Source organism: Seriola aureovittata, chromosome 9 (assembly GCF_021018895.1).
Source record: "Seriola aureovittata isolate HTS-2021-v1 ecotype China chromosome 9, ASM2101889v1, whole genome shotgun sequence".
NCBI lineage: Eukaryota > Metazoa > Chordata > Actinopteri > Carangiformes > Carangidae > Seriola > Seriola aureovittata.
Genome location: NC_079372.1, coordinates 7,322,826 through 7,340,878, shown reverse-complemented (window position 1 = coordinate 7,340,878; position 18,053 = coordinate 7,322,826). Strand labels below are relative to the sequence as shown.

Here is an 18,053-nt window from a genome sequence, read left to right as displayed (position 1 = left end):
TTTTTTTTTTTTCTGTGAAGATTCATCAAGGTGAATTTTCTGCAGATTTCTCTATCACGTTGCTTGATCTTTTTTTCTGTGTGTGTGTGGGGGTGGGTGGGTGTGTGTGTTCATCTGTGCTGATTGTCTGGTGGGAAAGCATCTCTGAATCTCACAGCAGTGACAAGAGAGAGTTGCACAGTGCAGTAGGTATAGGACCACTCCAGACATTTCTTGTGGCTAAAACAGTTCTCACACACACACACACACACACACACACACACACACACACATACACACATAAAAATATTTTTCATCCTCTCAAACTCAGTGCTGAAGACTTAAGTGTGTGAACATATGCAAAAATACCATATTGACCCCATTTGACAAAAAGACTATTTTAACTTTATTTCTCACACGGCATCCAACCCAGGGGCATCAGTTGTTCACTGGCTTAATGCAGCAGGCTAAAAATGTTTTTATTCACATGCAGCAGTAGCTTGTCAGATTACAGAACAGAGACAGGACAGAATACTTATGGCTAAAGTAGTTCCACAAAGTTAAACCCCCCAGTAACCCCCCCAGTAACCCTGAAGCAGGTAAAGCATAACAGAAAAAAACTGTGCAAAACAATGCATCAACACTACTATTGTTTGTAGCACTATGTGAACACACTGCCTTCATTGTTTCAAAGCAAAGCGGGTATGTCTTTTCTCTATCTGGGGAAAACTCCCACAACCTCAGTGTCCCCTCAAAGAATACTGTATTAAAGTAACATACAGACAGTATAATATTTAGTAAAGGCACAGAACAGACTCCTTACACAGGCACGCAGGTGCTTCAGTCACCTCAGGTGAATAGGACAAGATGTTTAACTCCGACTGTGCCTGTTGGTCTTTTAATCAATCAACTGCCATGACATATACAGAAATGTTGCTTAACTGGTAATAAACATTAACCGAAGTTTCAACTTTTTGTGCAATTGTTTTTGTGTCTGTATGTGATGGAAAACAGCCCCAATTCTGTGACCAGTTGTTTATCAATACAGATTCATGTAATCACAGAGTTGAGGGCCAAATGGCTTCAGACCAGTGAAACGGGGACAATGTGATTGATCTCCCAAATCGGCGCACACAGAAAGTCACACAGAGCACCTTTTTATATATATATAAAAACATCTATAAAGCATTGCGTTTCTATTTTTTTAACTCATAAACTTAACCAAAAATGTTAATAAAAAGACTTCTATCACAATAAGCTCTATTGTGTAAAAAAAAAAAAAAAAAAAAAAAAAACTGGAATGAAATGCTTCACAAGTTTTCAGTACTCATTTTTCATTGATGTAGACCGGGGAAAACATTCTTCTCAGACAGTCTCCTCTGTTTCATCCTTTTCAAATGGTAAAACTCTGATTAAAAAATGCAAAAACTCAGATGAAGTACTACAAGCGCTTTGCTTTCTCTCACTGCCTTCAAGTTGTGTTATTGTATTGATGACTTCTCCTTCTATTTCATCAGTTTATTGCCCATTTCCTCCATCACTCACCCTCTTCCAGAAAAAAAAAACTTTTATAATAATAAAAAATAATCTTCTGCAATATGAACTTCCTTTCCTCTATCTCTCAAGTTTTTTTCATTATTTAAATTATCTGCTCCTCCTCCACCGCCCTCCCCTCACTCTCTCCATCTCTCAGCATCTCCCTGTCTTTACTTTTTGTAGTTGCCGAACTGAATGGCCAGCCGGTCGCTGACACAGCGGAACGTCGCGGGCTGCACCTCCCAGTAGTTGACAGGGTTTGCAAACAGGCTGATGCCGTTATAGAACGCCCTCTTCATCCCAAATCCTCGAGGGCAGAAGTCGTCCACAGCCACAAGGCCGATGTTGTTGGAATGCAGGTACACCACCTAGAAAAACAGGAGTTGCAACGTAGAGGGGTGAATACAGCATCATGTGAAACATTCAGTCTCGGATGCTTTTTGCCCGTGTTTTAGACTCACCTGGAGGTATTTCATATTTGGGAGGCCTTTGGGAACACGGCTGAGGCGGTTGTTGTCCAGATGCAGTTCTCTCAGCCGGGGCAGGTAGGACAGACTGCCATTCTCTATGTTCCGGATGTGGTTAAAGCTAAGGCCCAACCTGGAAAAAGTGAGACAAGGATGGAAAATGTGAAATAGTCAGAAAACAGGGCACTGCACGGTACATTAACTTAACTGTTTAACTGCTTAGTTGAAATGATTCTTATCACTGCAATAAAGTGATATTAAACCAGGTGAGAATTAGAGCCACATCAGCCTGGCAAAGCACCCGCGACCAGAAATAATCCCATTAGCGAATAGAAGTGTGAAGGAAAGAGGTGAAAGAAAACTGGCGCATGAGTAGAGGAGAAACAATTTGAGAGGCACAGCACAGGAGTAAATCATGAAATAAAATAAAAAATGGCTGAATTCAATTTAGCTGCTCCAGTTTCAGAGTTCTGGTGTTGTTCATGCTGGAGCAGCTGGAGTGGGAAAACAGGTTTACAGTAAACTCACAGTGTTATCCTGCTACTTTTAAGTGGCATGTCAGTGTAGTTCATTTTATCACCCCTAAGGGGCACTGGTGACTGGCAATGTATTTTTTTTATTTTTTCAAACAACAGGATAATTCTTTACAGATATGTAAGAAAAGCCCTCAGGATGAAAACAATGGATTGTGGTTAGAAATGAGTATGATGTTGTGGTGTGGAAGGTACCTGTACAGGTTTTTGTAGCGGCTCAGGTCCTCCAGTTCTACAGCCTGGATCTCATTGTGGTCCAGATGAAGCTCATTGAGACTCTCTGGGAGATCTGAAAGACAGACGCTGTATTTGTAATACTCCACTTCAGGGTGAGATTTGATTTTGTACCTCAGCTGTCTTTTCCTCTTTGTGTCTTAAAGGTGACATTTTGAGAAAAGCACTTTGTCACTTTCTTAGAGTTGACACCACTGTTGCATCGGTCAGTTAGATATGAATCTACAGCCAGCAGCCAATTAGCCTAGCTTAGCATAAAGACTAGAAACAGGGGGAAACAGCTAGCTTTGCTCTGTCCGAAAGTGAAAAAAAAAAAAATCACCTATCAGCAGCTCACTAACACATTATATGTCATGTGCTGGCAGGAGGCAGTGACTTCCTGGAGTCTTGTTGTTACCATGCCGTTGTCTGGCAACCAGCAGAGACTCCATTGTACAGATTAAATGAATAATATACTTCATACAATGTTAATTATGGCGTTTTAGTGAGAAGATTTTTTTAAATCTTTGGACAGAGCCAGGCTAGCTGTTTCCCCTGTCTCTTATCTTTATGTGGGACATTGATAAGACAGTGGGCTGCTGGCGATAGCTGCATATTTACCGTACAGATATAAGAGTGGCATTGATCAAAGCGTATTTCCCAAAATATGTATTTCCTTTAAACAATGTAATGCAAATATGTTACCATTTTAGCCACATAGAGGGGTTGTTACCTTTTGGCACTCCTGTCAGTCTGGCCTCTGATATACGCAGATAATTCAGTTTCAGTCCCTTGAAGGCTCCAGGCTCAAAACCACTGTTGTGGATGGGGTTTGCTCCCATTTCTGCAAGATAAAGGGAATATTTGTGGCAGAATACAGTCCCTTTAATCTTCAAAATCCAGTGCCAGTGCTATAAAGTGGCAAAAGTGGCGGTAAGCACCACAGAATATAGCCTAGATTCGCTGAAGTCATCGGCATTTCTGACCTATGCAGTTCATGTTGACCAGTCCTGCGAAGGCTCCAGCTGCCACCTTCTTGATGCGGTTCTCATGGATCCGCATCTCAACCAGAGAGGGAGGCAAGTTCTTGGGGATAGTGGTCAGCAGGTTCTTGGAGAAGTACAGCTTCTGCAGGTGCTTGAGAGGGGCAAATGCTCTGGGGTGGACTTTGGAAATATGGTTATTCCTCAGGGACAGACCCTGAAATAAAAAAAATTAAAATTGAAATTAAAAAAAAAACAGTAACCAAGGAGGATCCAATTTCAACACCCATGTTATGCGATCTGTGTGAAAACATCAGTAGCACCCAAACAGTCAGAAAATGAAAAGAAAATGATACAAAGAATGCACCAAAGCTTGTTACTCAGTCTCTAGTGAATGTGTTTGAGTAAATTAAAACAGATCCAGAAACAGTTCACAGCAGTCTATCATCTAGCAGACTGTCTCTCCACCTGCGCTGGCTGAGAGGTGGAGACAGATGTAGGCTGAGGTAAACAAACCTTAATAGAGAAGTTATTGTATAATGTCATGTCGGGAGTTTCCAAAGCTGCCAGACTTAATATTGCTTTTGGTCAGTGCTCTTGAATGCGTGTCAGGAGTGAGCAAAGCTTTTCTGCTAAGAGAGCTTGAATACTCCCATTTGGCTTCGGGCTCAAACTTTAATACAATTAAAGCTCTCAGGGCGAAGGGCGGTGGAGGGTGAAAAAGAAAGGAAATGAACCTGTAAATCCCAGAGGAAACTGAGGGGTCATAATCATATTTCACAGTACTGAAGCCAATAGAAGCTGAGCTGAATCAGTCGCACATCCTCGAGAGGTGCTGAGCTGACGCTGTGCAGGACACCATGAATGTAACCAGACTGTGTGTGTCTCTTACATATAAGTTAGTGAGGCCTTTGAAGTCATTCTCTGTAAGCTCAGTGATGCGGTTGTTCTGCAGGTCCAGGAACTTGGTGTCCTGGGGAATATTCTTTGGCACCTCGGTCAGACCTGAAGACAAGACCAATAAAAACACAGGAGGGAATCATATTCCATTAAATGCTTCCATGGGTGACTGTGAACCAACACCCAGTGGGCAAACTCTTAGGATATCTTAGTCAGACACAGACTTTGGAAAATAAATAGTCACTGTGTGTTTTAAAACCTCCATGAGGCCTAAAAATTAAACCAGTCACACTCCCACACATCGCAAATGAGCACTTTGGGCTCCTCGTCTATTACTTTAATGAGAGGTGGACATACACACAACCATGGAGGTCACACATACACAGACGTCAAAGCAAGACATAACTAGCATTACTGGTCTGTCACTGTCAAAGACATGCACACACACACGCACGTACACACAGACACTTCTCACACAGACAGACACACAAATTCCCTTCACACCAGATGGGGACACCAGATGTTTCCCATCTGGTTTCCATTTGACAGGAGTCGCATAGGATGTGACTTAAATACCTTCAGCGAAATCACACATCAAATGGAAGGGAGACGGGCGCAACCCAGACACACACACACACACACACACACACAAACAGAGTAATGCAAGCTGTGTGCGACAATGTGTGAGCGGTGGAGCTGCACTTGCGTTCGGGAACAATAGTGTTTTTAATTTCGGCTTCTTTGAGACTGTAAACACCTGCTGAGGAGTAGAGTGGCGAAGAAGTAGTGAAAACGTGCGGTTGTCAACTTCAGTGACATAGCATAAACACGAAAAGCTGTTATGGTTAGGGTTGCTTATGAATATTGTTTACCAAGCAATAAACTGCATCCAGGCTAAGAACGGGACGTGGACAGTGTTAAGAAAGACACCTGCATTATTCCACCCGGGGATCTCCCTGGAAAAGTGACTCAGCAGACGCACAAACACGGCAACCAGAGGTCATTAGCAAGACCACATCACAGAGCCACGTCGACGAGTGTATCAGATGCGGTAAGTGGCTCAGACAGGCCACGGTAAGCGAATCCTCTACAGGGGCCGACCTCATCCCCGACCACGACCATGATGCAACCAGGCTCGCTGGAGAGAGAGAGAGAGAGAGAGAGAGAGCGCCAGCTGTCCCACTGGGATCAAGTCTGCCACCAAACCACATCTGACCCGCATGACTCTACCCAGAGCTGTCCATCTAGAGTTAAGTTTAGATATATATGGCTTTGGCTGCACTGCGCCACACCCTCTATGTCACCACACAGGATCAAACCCTCAGCAGTTTCCTCTGTTCAAACCATGTCCTCGCAGTGCTGAGAAATCTGGTGCAGTGGCTGAAGAGGCCTTGTCCAAGAAATTGAACAGCAAAATAGATTCATTAGTTGTGGGTGAAAGATCAAGTTTCAATCCGAAAATACAGTTTAAATTATAAACCAGATTCCGTCTCTGTGATTTACTTTTCTCCTTACTGTAATGAAGTTATTACAGCTGCTGGGAGAGCAGTGTGACTCCAAAAAGGTGCAGAATGTTGTTGTGGTAGGAAATATTTACCTTCCAGTCAAACACCTGCAGCTTTTCGACAGGCATCCTGCCAGCTGGAAACCTTTGGATTAGTATGCCTGCATCAAACCTAACAGACATGATCAACAAACCTGAGAAAAAAAACAACTTTCACCAACACCCTGATTAAGGTGAATCCCTTAACCCTCCAAACCCCCAAACCACAGCTCTTCACCCATATCTGCCACAAATCTCAAAGCCTTCACCACAAACTGACAAAACTAGCACCCTCCTAAACCCCAGCGCCCCTCAACACAAATACCCGACATCATGCTGGGATGCACGCTGAGAGGAGACAGACGCCACCGCCAAAATACATGTGTTCTAAATAAGCACTTGACATCTCGGAAATTATATGCTTCCACATTTACCCGCTGCAGAAAGAAACAGGGACAGTAAATATAAAGAGCTTGTAAAATGATGATTTGACAAAACCATTAAATCTAAAGTCAGACAGTTTATTAGAGTTAAATAGCCAGTATAATGTGAGGAATCTTTATATCCATAAATAAGATGGAGTTAAGTTTCTTTGGTCCTGTAAGAATAGACAAGCATGTACTTATAATATCTACAGTTGGTAAATTGGAGTGTATGTTTTATATGGAAACATGACTAAAATTAAATCACAGACAGACTGTAAAAGCACCATGAAAGTCATATTTTGAGGTAGGTTGTGTTTTGATTCGTCAGGAGGGAGCAGAATATTTTTGTGTCATAATGGTAAATATTCATAATCCTCACGTCATCTTGATTCAAATACACTTTTTTTTAACTTTATCAAACATTTTTCTTTTAATCCTCTCATCTATGTTTAAATCCCCGTCAACTAAGTCATTCTTCCTTCCATCCTCCCTTCCTGTTTTGGGTTTCTATTAAACATCCTGCCCACGTCCCAAAAACAACATGAAACAGCTACTTAAAGACAGTAAGGATATTATAAACTCCTCCCATTAAAGTGTCCCTTTTTTTTTCTCCAGATACTCCTGTGTCTTTCTCCCTAAATCCCCGTTTCTCGCTCTTGATCCCTTTTTGTATTATTTTCTCTTCCTCCTCCCTTCCCTTGATTCAGTCTTTTTCTCCTTTTTCCCTCAAACCGTTTCTCTCTTCCTCTCCCACCCAGTATCTACACACAAAATCTGGAACACAAAATCCCTCAAAGAGATGTTTTCCCTTGTGAAAATACACCAGCGTTATCCTGAGGGAGAAATTCCTCCCTTAGATAATACACCAAAGGGGGGCTTTATTCTCTGGAGCTACGAAAGTCATGCAAGGCTCAGGTCATGCTCACTCTCTCTGCCATTCAACTCATTTGTTTTCCTTTCTGAACCTCCTGCCACACTCACACGCTGAGAAACGATGACAAAGAGTCACAAACATGCGTCTCTGTTGCTCTCACACACTCTCACTGACCGAGGTCAGAGCACTGCACGACCCTGAGATGGCAGTGGCAGCCGAAGGGGCACATGTGCATGTCAGGGGTGGGGATCTCGTCCGTGGCCGAACCCTCTTCCTCGTCCCTCATCATCGCCATCATGCCGCCGCTGTCCATACTGTCCATGGCAAAATCCCAGAAGCCCCTCTGCTCGAAGGGCAGGGCAGAGGTGGGGGAGAGCAGCCGGACCACGCATAGCAAAAGCAGGAGGGAGCAATGTGGCAACATCTTTTACTTACACACCTGAGAAAACAGAAGAAGGAGGGAGGGAGAGCAGCGTCAGTTTTCATTGAACATAAATGTGGACACTCAGTTGCCATATATCAGGTAAACCAGACTAATACAACAGTCCTGCAATAAATCCTACGTTATCAAAGCTTTGAATGTTTTAGTTTAACTTGTTTTAGAAGGATGGATCAACTATATGATCAATCTAGAGGCTGTAATATGTGGCGCCATTAAATTGTATTGCATTGTACCAATATAATTTTGTCCACTCCTTTTATGTCAATAAGGGTAGATGAGAAAATGTGCACTGGGATGTTGAAAAATGAGAGAAAAAAGAATGAAAAATTGCATCAGCAATAGACTTCCCCAAACCCCCGGGAGCCCCAGACGCCCGGGGGCCCCAGAAGCCCCAGAAGCCCCAGAAGCCCCAGAAGCCCCAGAAGCCCCAGATGCCCCAAGTTCAATGTGTGTAAACTAATTTTTGTTAGAAAATTTGCTCCACTATATCAACAATCACCAAAGGAGCTTTATTACTTAATTATTTTAGTTAATATTGTGCTTTAATGGTGCATACCTAAATACCTGAACGTTCCAGACAAAACGGGCAGAATGTGTTGCATGAAAGTGCAATGAGGGCTATGAAATAAGTGTAACACAGGGCACAGGTAGCAGTCAGTGATAAATGGACATTGAAATATTATGAAATGGTCTGCTTATCCTTAATTACAAAGCCCTATTGTTTACACCACACCTAACAGGCAGAATAGGAGCTGGAGGCTGGGGAGGAGAAGTGCACTCATTCCCCCTGGTAGACTTGCCAGGAACCGACTCTGGGAATGAAAGTCACTTTAACCACACTGACGAAATGTCACTGTCTGCTTCCTGCACAGGAGAGCAAGTCTCTTCTCACTGGCCAATCAGATAGTGTGGAGGACATCACCTCAGCGGTGGAAAACTTTATTCCTGCAACTAAACAGTCAAACAAAGCCGCCATTCATTTAGAGGGGAAACTGGGTGTGCAAGACCAAGTGCGAATGTGCGAGAGCGTGTGTGTGTGTACGTGCATGCACACGTGTTCGAGTGTGTATGCATGTCATGAAACACAGACACAGCCATGATGTCATAGCTGAGCACACACTCACGGCTAATTGAGGTCACCAGACATGCGAGCATGTGTGTGCCCGTTTGCTTGCTTTCTTTATCCCGCCTGCACTGACCTAGCTAACACTTCAACGCAGCCACTCAACCTAAAACCTAATTCCGAGGAAAAACAAATTATTACCAGGCCAACTGATCCCTTCAGCAGGAAATTGTGACCCTTAACCTGATGCTAAACCTATGAAGTAAAGCCCAGTCCTACACTGGATGCAGGGGTGAACTATATAATCTCTAGCCTTGTCCTGTTAATTCCTCCTCTGATCCACCACTCCGTAATCCTACTGAGGCGCGGAAAGTCTTGATGCCAGTTGTTAGCGTATATTTCAGAGAGGTTTAAGGATCTGTCGCAACATGATCGGATGTTCATTGGAAGCAAGAGGGAAGCAAATTTTGGCTTTCAGCGTTGTCGGGACCGATTGATGAAAGGAAAATGGAGGAGTGGAGGTTCAGAGAGAGATTGACAACATAATAGAGCAAGAAAAGAAGAAGATGAAGGACTTTTTATTTACCAGAGGTCTTAAAGTGAAATTATATTTTTTTTGTGTTGTTAAATTCTCTCGATCTTGTTCCTCTACGAAATGTGACACCATTCAAATACTCACTTGATCTTTGCCCTTGTTATTTCACTTAATGTCCTAGGATATTTCTGGTAGCACTGAGTGTTCACAAGACTTCAAATGGCCTAAAAGGGAGGCTACAATAATAAAACTGGTGAGGGGCTTCAAGGGCTTTTTAATGTTGGGGAAATGCTTCTCATTCCACCCTTCATAAAAAATGCAAAAGTAGAGCCTTAACAAAAACACTTCACAAAGAAACCAGAGAATGTGGTTCAGAGTAATACATCACAATGTGTGGGAGATGAATTAACAACACATGCTTATCAATTCAACTTCAGCAGTTACTGACCACATTCATAACCTCACATACGCAAAATTCAGCTTCAAGCCCTGAACTATGCAGGACATCCTGTGCATGAGAAATGTTCTATTATCCGTCTCTGCTTATTTCACTTTAAAGCTTCTTATGCAATCCTCTGCAACTGTGAAAGCATTTTCCCCTCGAGTCAAAGAAATAAAAATAAAAAATTATTTAGGGACATTAAAATCTGTAAGACAAAGAGCCTGTGCATAATGTGGACCTGGCCTGGAAGAATGAATAAGTGGCCCCTGCAGTCTGCTCCCTGCAATAAAAATAGCTGCCAAATTATACCATTTTGCAGAAAATAAAAACCCCACTGGCCTTGGTTTGGCCAGAAAAATGCAGCCAAGAGGACAGGGCTAGGGCATATATAGTCAGCATCACACAATGACACGCAACACACAAAGACGCATAAAAGAGCTGGAACACACACAGAAGAACACCACTGGACTTATTCACACACCTACAATTTCTGCATTTTGTGCCGTACAACTTTACAGGAAATATCACAAGCATGTATTGTAAATCTAAAAATGTGACACTCTGCGGAGACATTTGTCTGCTATTTGTAGAGATGTGGTAGTTGATAGAGATTTGCAGACAGAGGTGCTGAAGATGATGGCTGAGGGGGGAAAAAAGAAGGAGACAGGAACAAGAACAGTCTATCATCATCCAGGAATGACACATATAAGGCTACTATAAACACAACATGACGATAAGTCTAAACTACATCCCACAATCAAGCAGCCTCTCTGGCTGTAATAACCACTTTTATCAAGCCCTTGTGTGTATGAATGCAGTTCCTCTCCCACCACTTAAACTGTGAGCCGTCAAACATCCGGTCTGAGACGAAAAACAAACCAAAGGCTTCTCTCTTAATTGTTGTTGCCTCGGCTCTCCTCCCAGCCAAAGGCCAGAAGTGGTTTAATGGGTAGATGGATGGATGGGTGGCTATTCCTGTCTGTTTGTCTCCAAGGTGCTGTGGGGGAGGGGGGGCAGGCAGACAGAAAGAAAGAGTTGAAGCTGTGTGTCGGGCAGCAGCGAGGAGGATGTGAGTGATGCAGCTGCTACCAGCAGCTGCAGCACAGGTGGTACTGTCTTTGCAGTAACATCTCTGCCGCACTATGTGGCAAGACGTATGTAGAAACTGTACCTGACTTTATCGCTCACCTCACTAATGCTCTTGAACAGGAACAAAGCCCTGTTCAAAGCCAGGTTCAAAAATCACGTGAAAAGCCTTTTAGAAGAGTGGAGGCTGGTACAGCAGCGTGGTTAACGCCATGGTATTGAAATTACATTCAAGTGAGGTGTCATGTCCAAATACTTTTGGCCACATGATGCCTTCTCTCTCATCTAGAGCAATGACTATTTTCCTTCAGTCAAATAGAGGAACAGGAGGAAATTCCCCACCCTGAGTCAAAGGTGTGTCAGCTCATACCCAGTATATATGCGCACACACACGCACCCACACACATTATATGACTGTCTGCACCTCTTAATGTGGTTGAAGTTGTCATAACAGGCAACAGAAAACAGACACTTTTATGAAGACAGGAATTCCAGTGGTTTACTGCTGGATTAGAAAGTTGAAGATACAACAGAGAGATAATGAGAGAGGATTCAGACACGGATGAATGGATGGATAGATATATTGACTGATAACAAAAAAAAAAAAAAAAAAAAAAGCAGCAGCGTCAGTGAAAGTCCCATCTGGTGAACAATCCACTCTACAAGTGTATCATTTGTTTGAGTTTCCCACACTGGGCACCAGAGATTAGCTTTACATTTCCTATATACACTATCCATCAAGTGGTGGGTACTTGTCAGCCCTCACATCCACCGCAATTACTTTGATGTGCCTGGAGTTCCCACAAAGCGGCCTTTGCCCTTGTCAAGCTAAACAAACATATATTTAAGCTATATGCTCTGTGTGTTGCCAAGAATAATCATCTCCTCGCGAGACAACACACAGTGTTTGTTCTCCCATGACCACAGTCAGGAGAAAGGCAATCACTACTACCTCCCACCTAGTCACACACAACCCCCCCCTCCCCCTTCTTCTTTTGACTCTCATGAATTGCTGCCACCTCTTCTCAGCAGAGAACGTTTTAATTGGTACGACCGCAAAAATCATCAGATTTTATGTGCACATAACCCCTTTTTATGACTGCACGGTTTATTCACAGCTGCTGTTCTTGTCTGAACCCTTTGGCACCGCGGTGAACTTGCAGAACTGGAGGTGCCAAGATCCATTGCTAGATCGATCAAAGACATCAAAATGCTGGCTCACTTTATCCCATGTATTCATATTTAGGAGAAGCTCAGCTCCTCGGGGCGTGCTGGCAGTTGTGCGAGCAGAGTTAAGGTGGGGCACAGAGCTTTACCAAAAGTGCCAGCTGGCGCCACAACGCTGGTTTATTGGCAGCCGCCACGTCAACACTCAGCGCCGATTAGCATCACATGGTGGCTCAGACTGATCAAGGTGCTGACTGAGCACTAAATCTTTGACATGGCTTAGTATTGTGTTGCAGAGAATAAATCTTTGGCTGGAGTCACTCCGTCGGATATGCGTTTGTTTTCAGTTAGAGTTTTGTGTTTCTTCCCTAACCCATCATGTTTTTCTGAGCAGGATCCAAGCTGTAATAAACTGTGACCCCTAAAAAAAACACAAATGTAAGACTCACACATATGTTGGCTTGTGGGAATGCAACACATGTACACACACACACACACACACACACACACACACACACACACACCTACAAACACACACATAAACCATCTTTGTAGTTTAGTCACAAAATCTGAGGTGCAACTCCAAAATGATCTGGTCATTTTTCGGACCCCCTTCATTTCCTTATGCCATGTGTCCTTCACCTCCACACATGTGAACACACACAAGTAGACAGACACACACACACACACACACGCACGCACTCCTGCACTCCTCAGACACACAGGCTGTTAGTGCTAGGCGGGTCCGGTAGGAGAATTCGGGTGGAGTTAACTGCCCCAGCGGCTGTAATTTGGTGACTGCTATCCCTAAAAAAAGGAACTGTTTGGCAGCTTCTCTGTTGCCGCCAAGCTTGGATGTGGTGGCAAGCTGCTCAGCGCTGCAGGGACAAGGCCTAACCGGAGCAGAACAGAGAGCAGAGCTACACAGAACAAAAAAAAAAAAAGAGAACAAAAAAAAAGGGTGAAATCAGTTAACAGCAGGGGGACAGCTGATCTGAGCATCCATGTCTGTGGTGGGCAGATGAGCCTCATTCAGAGTATGTGAAGCATTCCAAAGTTTGTGCCAGTTATAAGTGGGCTGTGAATACAGACTTTAAACAATGGCTGCCTTTTGACAAACCAAAATGGACCAGTCAGCGGATTTTATTGTCAGAACATGGCAAGGACAAGATTTCCAGAGCACAAATTTAATTATAACTTGAATTCAAAAATTGCAAGAGTAAGGGGAAACATGTAGCCACTGATTTGGCATCAAACTAAAACTGATCAATGATGGCACGCAGCGAGGAATACGGAGCTAGAGGGGCAGCTGTGAGTTACTCGGGGAGTTAAGACGAGAAAGGTAGAAAACTGAAATAAAGCACTGAGGTTGAGTGTTGAGACAGACAGGTGGATGGACAGACAGGGCAGCGAGAAGCACCGAACAGACAGACGAACAGGTGTAGGGGTGGTCAACCCACAGGCTGGCTAATAGGCAGTCAGACAGGAAAGTCAGGAAACAGACAGATTTAAACCATCATTTTGACTGTCTGACCATTGACTCCGGAGTCTGACTAACACTGTTTGCTCTCTCTTTGTACAGTAAGGTTACTCAGTTAAATAGACTGGTATAAATGGCTCATACATGGTAGTTAACTGTTGCCGGACATGAAGTCATCAGCATAAGACAGAATGGGGCCACAGAGAGAGAAGGGTGGGGGGGTGGGGGGGTACTTTCTTAAAAAGGACTGTGTATTTGTTTGCATCATGTTATAAAAAAGAAAACACGGCAAAGAGAAGAGAGCAAGCTATAATAATCTCCCTGCCAAATAAAGTTTTCCCAGGCCACAGTTCTCTCAACACATTTCAATATGAACCCTGTGTGTGTGTGTGTGTGTGTGTGTGTGTGTGTGTGTGTGTGTGTGTGTGTGTGCGTGCGTGCGTGCGTGCGTGCGTGTGTGTGTGTATAGAGAGAGGCTGAATTTGAGGGCAGCGCAGGCCTGTATACCAGAACGGGTTGACTTGATTGGCACGTTTCACTATAATTATTCTCCCTAAATGACGATGCAGGGATGGAGGTAAAAGTCTCGCTATAAAAGCCCATGTGTTACATTCAGAGCCCGATGCTGAGAGAATTAAAAAAAAAAAAAAAAGAAAAAAAAAAAAAAAAGGTGCGTTGATCTGAGGATAAAGTGAGCGGAAATGAAAGGCTCGCCTAATTGTTATCTCGCCCTCCAATGATCACTCCTGTTGAAATTCTTTGGAGACTCGTTGCGCCATCTAGTGTTACTGCTGCGTCAGAGCTGAAACTGCAGCATCAGATGCGCCATGCACATGATGGAACAGGTTGCATCAAAAAAAAAAAAAAAAAGAATAGTGATAGTGTTTTACATTATTGAGAGGAATAACTAATTAGTAAGATATAAATTTAGCAGGTAATTTGGTGGAAACGACATGACAACTTTAACAAACATAAAAGTTCACAACATAAATCTTAAAGCAAAGTTTTAAAAAGTTTTAGCACAAAGAGTTTATGGCTGCTTTGTGTGCCACTTTTTGAATTCAGTTGATTTCACTACAATATTGCAACAGCATAAAAGTTTCTAAATAAAACATTAACTTTGCAATTTCTCACGTTTAAATAACCCCCCCCTGTCCAATTAAAAGATTAAACATGATATATAATGAAAAAAAATAACCCATCTCCCCTACCTTTTGGATAGAGATAAGAAATTAATTCCAAAAAAATTGATTGAAGGGTGTTTTTTTTTCTTTCCCTCTGTGCGTCAGATTTTCCTGGAGATTTAAAAAAAAAAACAAAAAACAAATATTGTCCTATATGTTCATCACATTTAGGGATAATTGCAGTATTTCCCTGTGGTCCTCTGACATCCAGTCGCAGCTCCTCCGCCACTCTGTGCCACTGCGAACTGCGTCAGGGAACCGTGTGTGCGCGTTTCAGTCCAAACCGAGGAAATGACTGAGAGCCGGGGGGGTCGAGCCCATAAAGTTAACAAGCCAGCCTCCTTTTTGGATGGAGGAAAGAGGAGGAGGAGAAGTAGTGGGGGGAGCGGCCTGGGCACAGCACTTCTGTGCTATTACAGTAGCTGTTACAGTAAAACTGGTTGGATTTCAGTATTCCTGTGATAATCTATGTAGTGACAACATACAAACATCACAGACAACTTTGCAATATTATATGGATGACATTAAGGTATACATCTTTTTATATTGCAGCTAAATATGCAGCTTATGCTGAAATCATTTAAATTAAATTCCCCCTCATCAGTGTACACTCCATATCCCACAAAGCAAACAGAATTTAATAATAAAAAAAAAAAAATAAAATAAAATAAAATTTATTAAAAAGGAAACATTGACGTAAGTATTCAGACCCTTTACTTAGTTGTAGTATCTTTGGAAGGGATCACAGCCTCCAGTCTTAAGATGCAGCAATCCTTGCACATGTTGATTTAAGGATTTTCTGCCAGTCTTCTCTGCAGATCCTCTCAAGCTCTGTCAGGATCGGATGGGGGCCGTCGGTCAACAGCCATTTTCAGGTCTCTGCAGGTCTTGTTGGAGGGCGAACCTTCAGCCCTATGCAGTCTGACGTCCTCAGCACCCTGGATCAGGCTTTCCTCAAGGATATCTCTGTATATTTTGTTCCATTCAGCTTTCTCTCGACCCCGACCAGTCTACCAGTTCCTGCTGCTGAAAACCGCCCCCACGCCATGATGCTGCCACCACTACCACGCTTCACTGTGTGGATGGTATTCTGCAGGTGAGGAGCAGAGGCTCGTTTCTTCCAGGCTGAGGCCAAACAGCTCAGTCTCGGTTTCATCAGATCAGAGAGTTTTGTTTCTTAGGGGCTTTTTTGTGAACTTTCAGTGAGGAGAGGCTCCCGCGTTCACTCTGCCATAAAACCCGGATTGGTGGGGCGCCGCAGTGATCTTCAAGAAGTTTCTCCCATCTCCACACAGGGTCTCTGGAGCTCGTCCAGGGTGACCATCAGGTTCTTGGTCACCTCTCTTACCAAAGGCCCTTCTCCCCCGATTCTGCTCTGATCTGCATTGTCAGCTGTGAGACCTTATATCGACAGGTGTGTGCATTTTCAAATTGTGTCCAATCAGTTGAATTAACCACAGGTGGTCTCCAATGAAGGTGTAGAAACATCTCAAAGATGATCAAGAGAAATCGGAGGCACCTGAGCTAAATTTAAAATGTCACAGCAAAGTGTCTGAATACTTATGTCAATGTGATATTTCAGTTTTTCCTTTTTAATACATTTGCAAACAATTCTGTTTGGGTTTGTCATTACTGAGTGCAGAGTGATGAATGATTTTAGTAAATGAATGAATTGAAACGATTTTAGTAACAACATGGAAAAAGTAAAGGGGTCTGAATACTTTCTGAATGCACTGATACCAAAAACATATTCTAAATCCTAAGGTGCAGGGGGATGGGCCTTCCCTAATCTAATCCAATAATCATACAGTAATTCCTCAAAATTTTAGCCTTAAAAATATAATATATAATAACTCTACCCTGACACAGTGTCAAACGATTTGACATTATTGTCTACAAGCTGAGTATCCAGGGACAGGCTGATGTGCTGGATTTCATTATGTTAAGGGCTATTCTTGTTATTTTTGGAAATATTACCAATACCAAAAAGAAAAAGAAAAAAAAAGAAAAGAAAACACTTTCCCAGTAGGAATATCTTAGTGATCTTTCTCCAAGAAGAAGAAAGAGAAGAAGACAATGCACTTCATTTGAACTTTTGTGTCTGAGGTCTGTAATTGCCAAATTTAATTGCTTTTGAAGACAATTTAGAGAACACGGGACAATGTAATTTTAGCACTGCCAGTTAAAACACAAGCTGATGCATGGCACCGTCTGAAACATCTCAGACGGACTCCACTACAGTGCAGTCGCAATATACAGTACCGCCATGAGGGAAACCAAAGTAAGCAGTTTATTGTGGCTCCTATAATGAAATATTACAGCAGAGAGCAACAAAAAGTGTGTCTTTGTGCAATAGTATTAAAACACTCTCTCTTCAAGACCTGTTTCTCCCAGTATCACATTAGTGGCAGGGAGGTCATGGAGGGCAAAGTACAGAGAAAAAAAAAAGTGAAACGCAGTTTAAACTTTTACATAGTGTTGTTCCTGTACATTAATTTAAAATGAGAGAAACCTTAATAGTGTGTATTTCTTTTATGCATTCAAATTGTTATCACAGTGTTGGTAATATAAAAAAATCTCTGGGTTTAACACCTTCTGTGGAGGTGTGAAAATGGATTGTTTTTGACTTAAACTGGTTGGTGTTTATGACATTCGCTGAGTCATATTTATCTTTTTTTTTAAATCAACCGACATTTAATTGCATAACCCAAAGTAACACATTTGTCTCTGATTAGCACTAGGAGAGTACATGGTGATACTACCAAGCTCCACCAAAATCAGGGAGCGAAATGTATTTCGAGGACTGTGATTATAAAACGTATGATTTTGTGTCTTCTCACGGTTTTCTATTAAATTTTGTTTTGGCAGGATGAAGTGTTCTCTCTCACTGACTCTCTGATTTCCGCTCCGCATTGCCAGCACCCAGAGCAAGGCAGCAAGTTTGGCAAGCCGCGCCATCTGGGAGCTTTCCCGACCCGCACAAAGTCGGCCACACAAACGTTTGCACTGATCCAGAAATGATCTATGAGCTCTGCAGAGATACGACTTTAGCATGAAATTATAAGAATTTTTCTTTATCATTCATATGGATAATGACTCTGTTTAGTTTTATGCTTTCCTTTCTCTTTAAGAGAACAGTGTCCGCAGTGGTTGGAAAAGGCATGCAGACCGGAGCAGTGTCTAGGAGGAGTGTTGGCAGGG

The 18,053-nt window shown here is 42.7% G+C and overlaps 1 protein-coding gene across 1 annotated transcript; it reads right to left on the bottom strand.

Annotated features, from left to right (window-relative positions):
* Positions 1-361: 361 nt before the first annotated feature.
* Positions 362-15,134, bottom strand: bgnb (biglycan b). The gene is made up of 8 exons (XM_056386030.1): positions 14,880-15,134; positions 7,628-7,892; positions 4,604-4,716; positions 3,715-3,928; positions 3,462-3,572; positions 2,711-2,804; positions 1,977-2,115; positions 362-1,883 (listed from the first exon to the last, which is right to left on the bottom strand). The coding sequence occupies exons 2-8, from the start codon at positions 7,875-7,877 to the stop codon at positions 1,686-1,688; spliced, it is 1,119 nt and encodes a 372-aa protein (XP_056242005.1). The 5' UTR covers positions 7,878-7,892; positions 14,880-15,134; the 3' UTR covers positions 362-1,685.
* Between the last annotated feature and the right edge of the window lie 2,919 nt (positions 15,135-18,053).

Excerpts from the sequence above, each read along its gene's own strand:
- bgnb (XM_056386030.1), bottom strand. The coding sequence starts at position 7,877 with ATGTTGCCACATTGCTCCCTCCTGCTTTTGCTATGCGTGGTCCGGCTG. Across the intron at positions 2,116-2,710 it reads CGCTACAAAAACCTGTACAG|GTTGGGCCTTAGCTTTAACC; the intron begins GTACCTTCCACA and ends CACTTTTTCCAG. Across the intron at positions 1,884-1,976 it reads CAAATATGAAATACCTCCAG|GTGGTGTACCTGCATTCCAA; the intron begins GTGAGTCTAAAA and ends CTGTTTTTCTAG.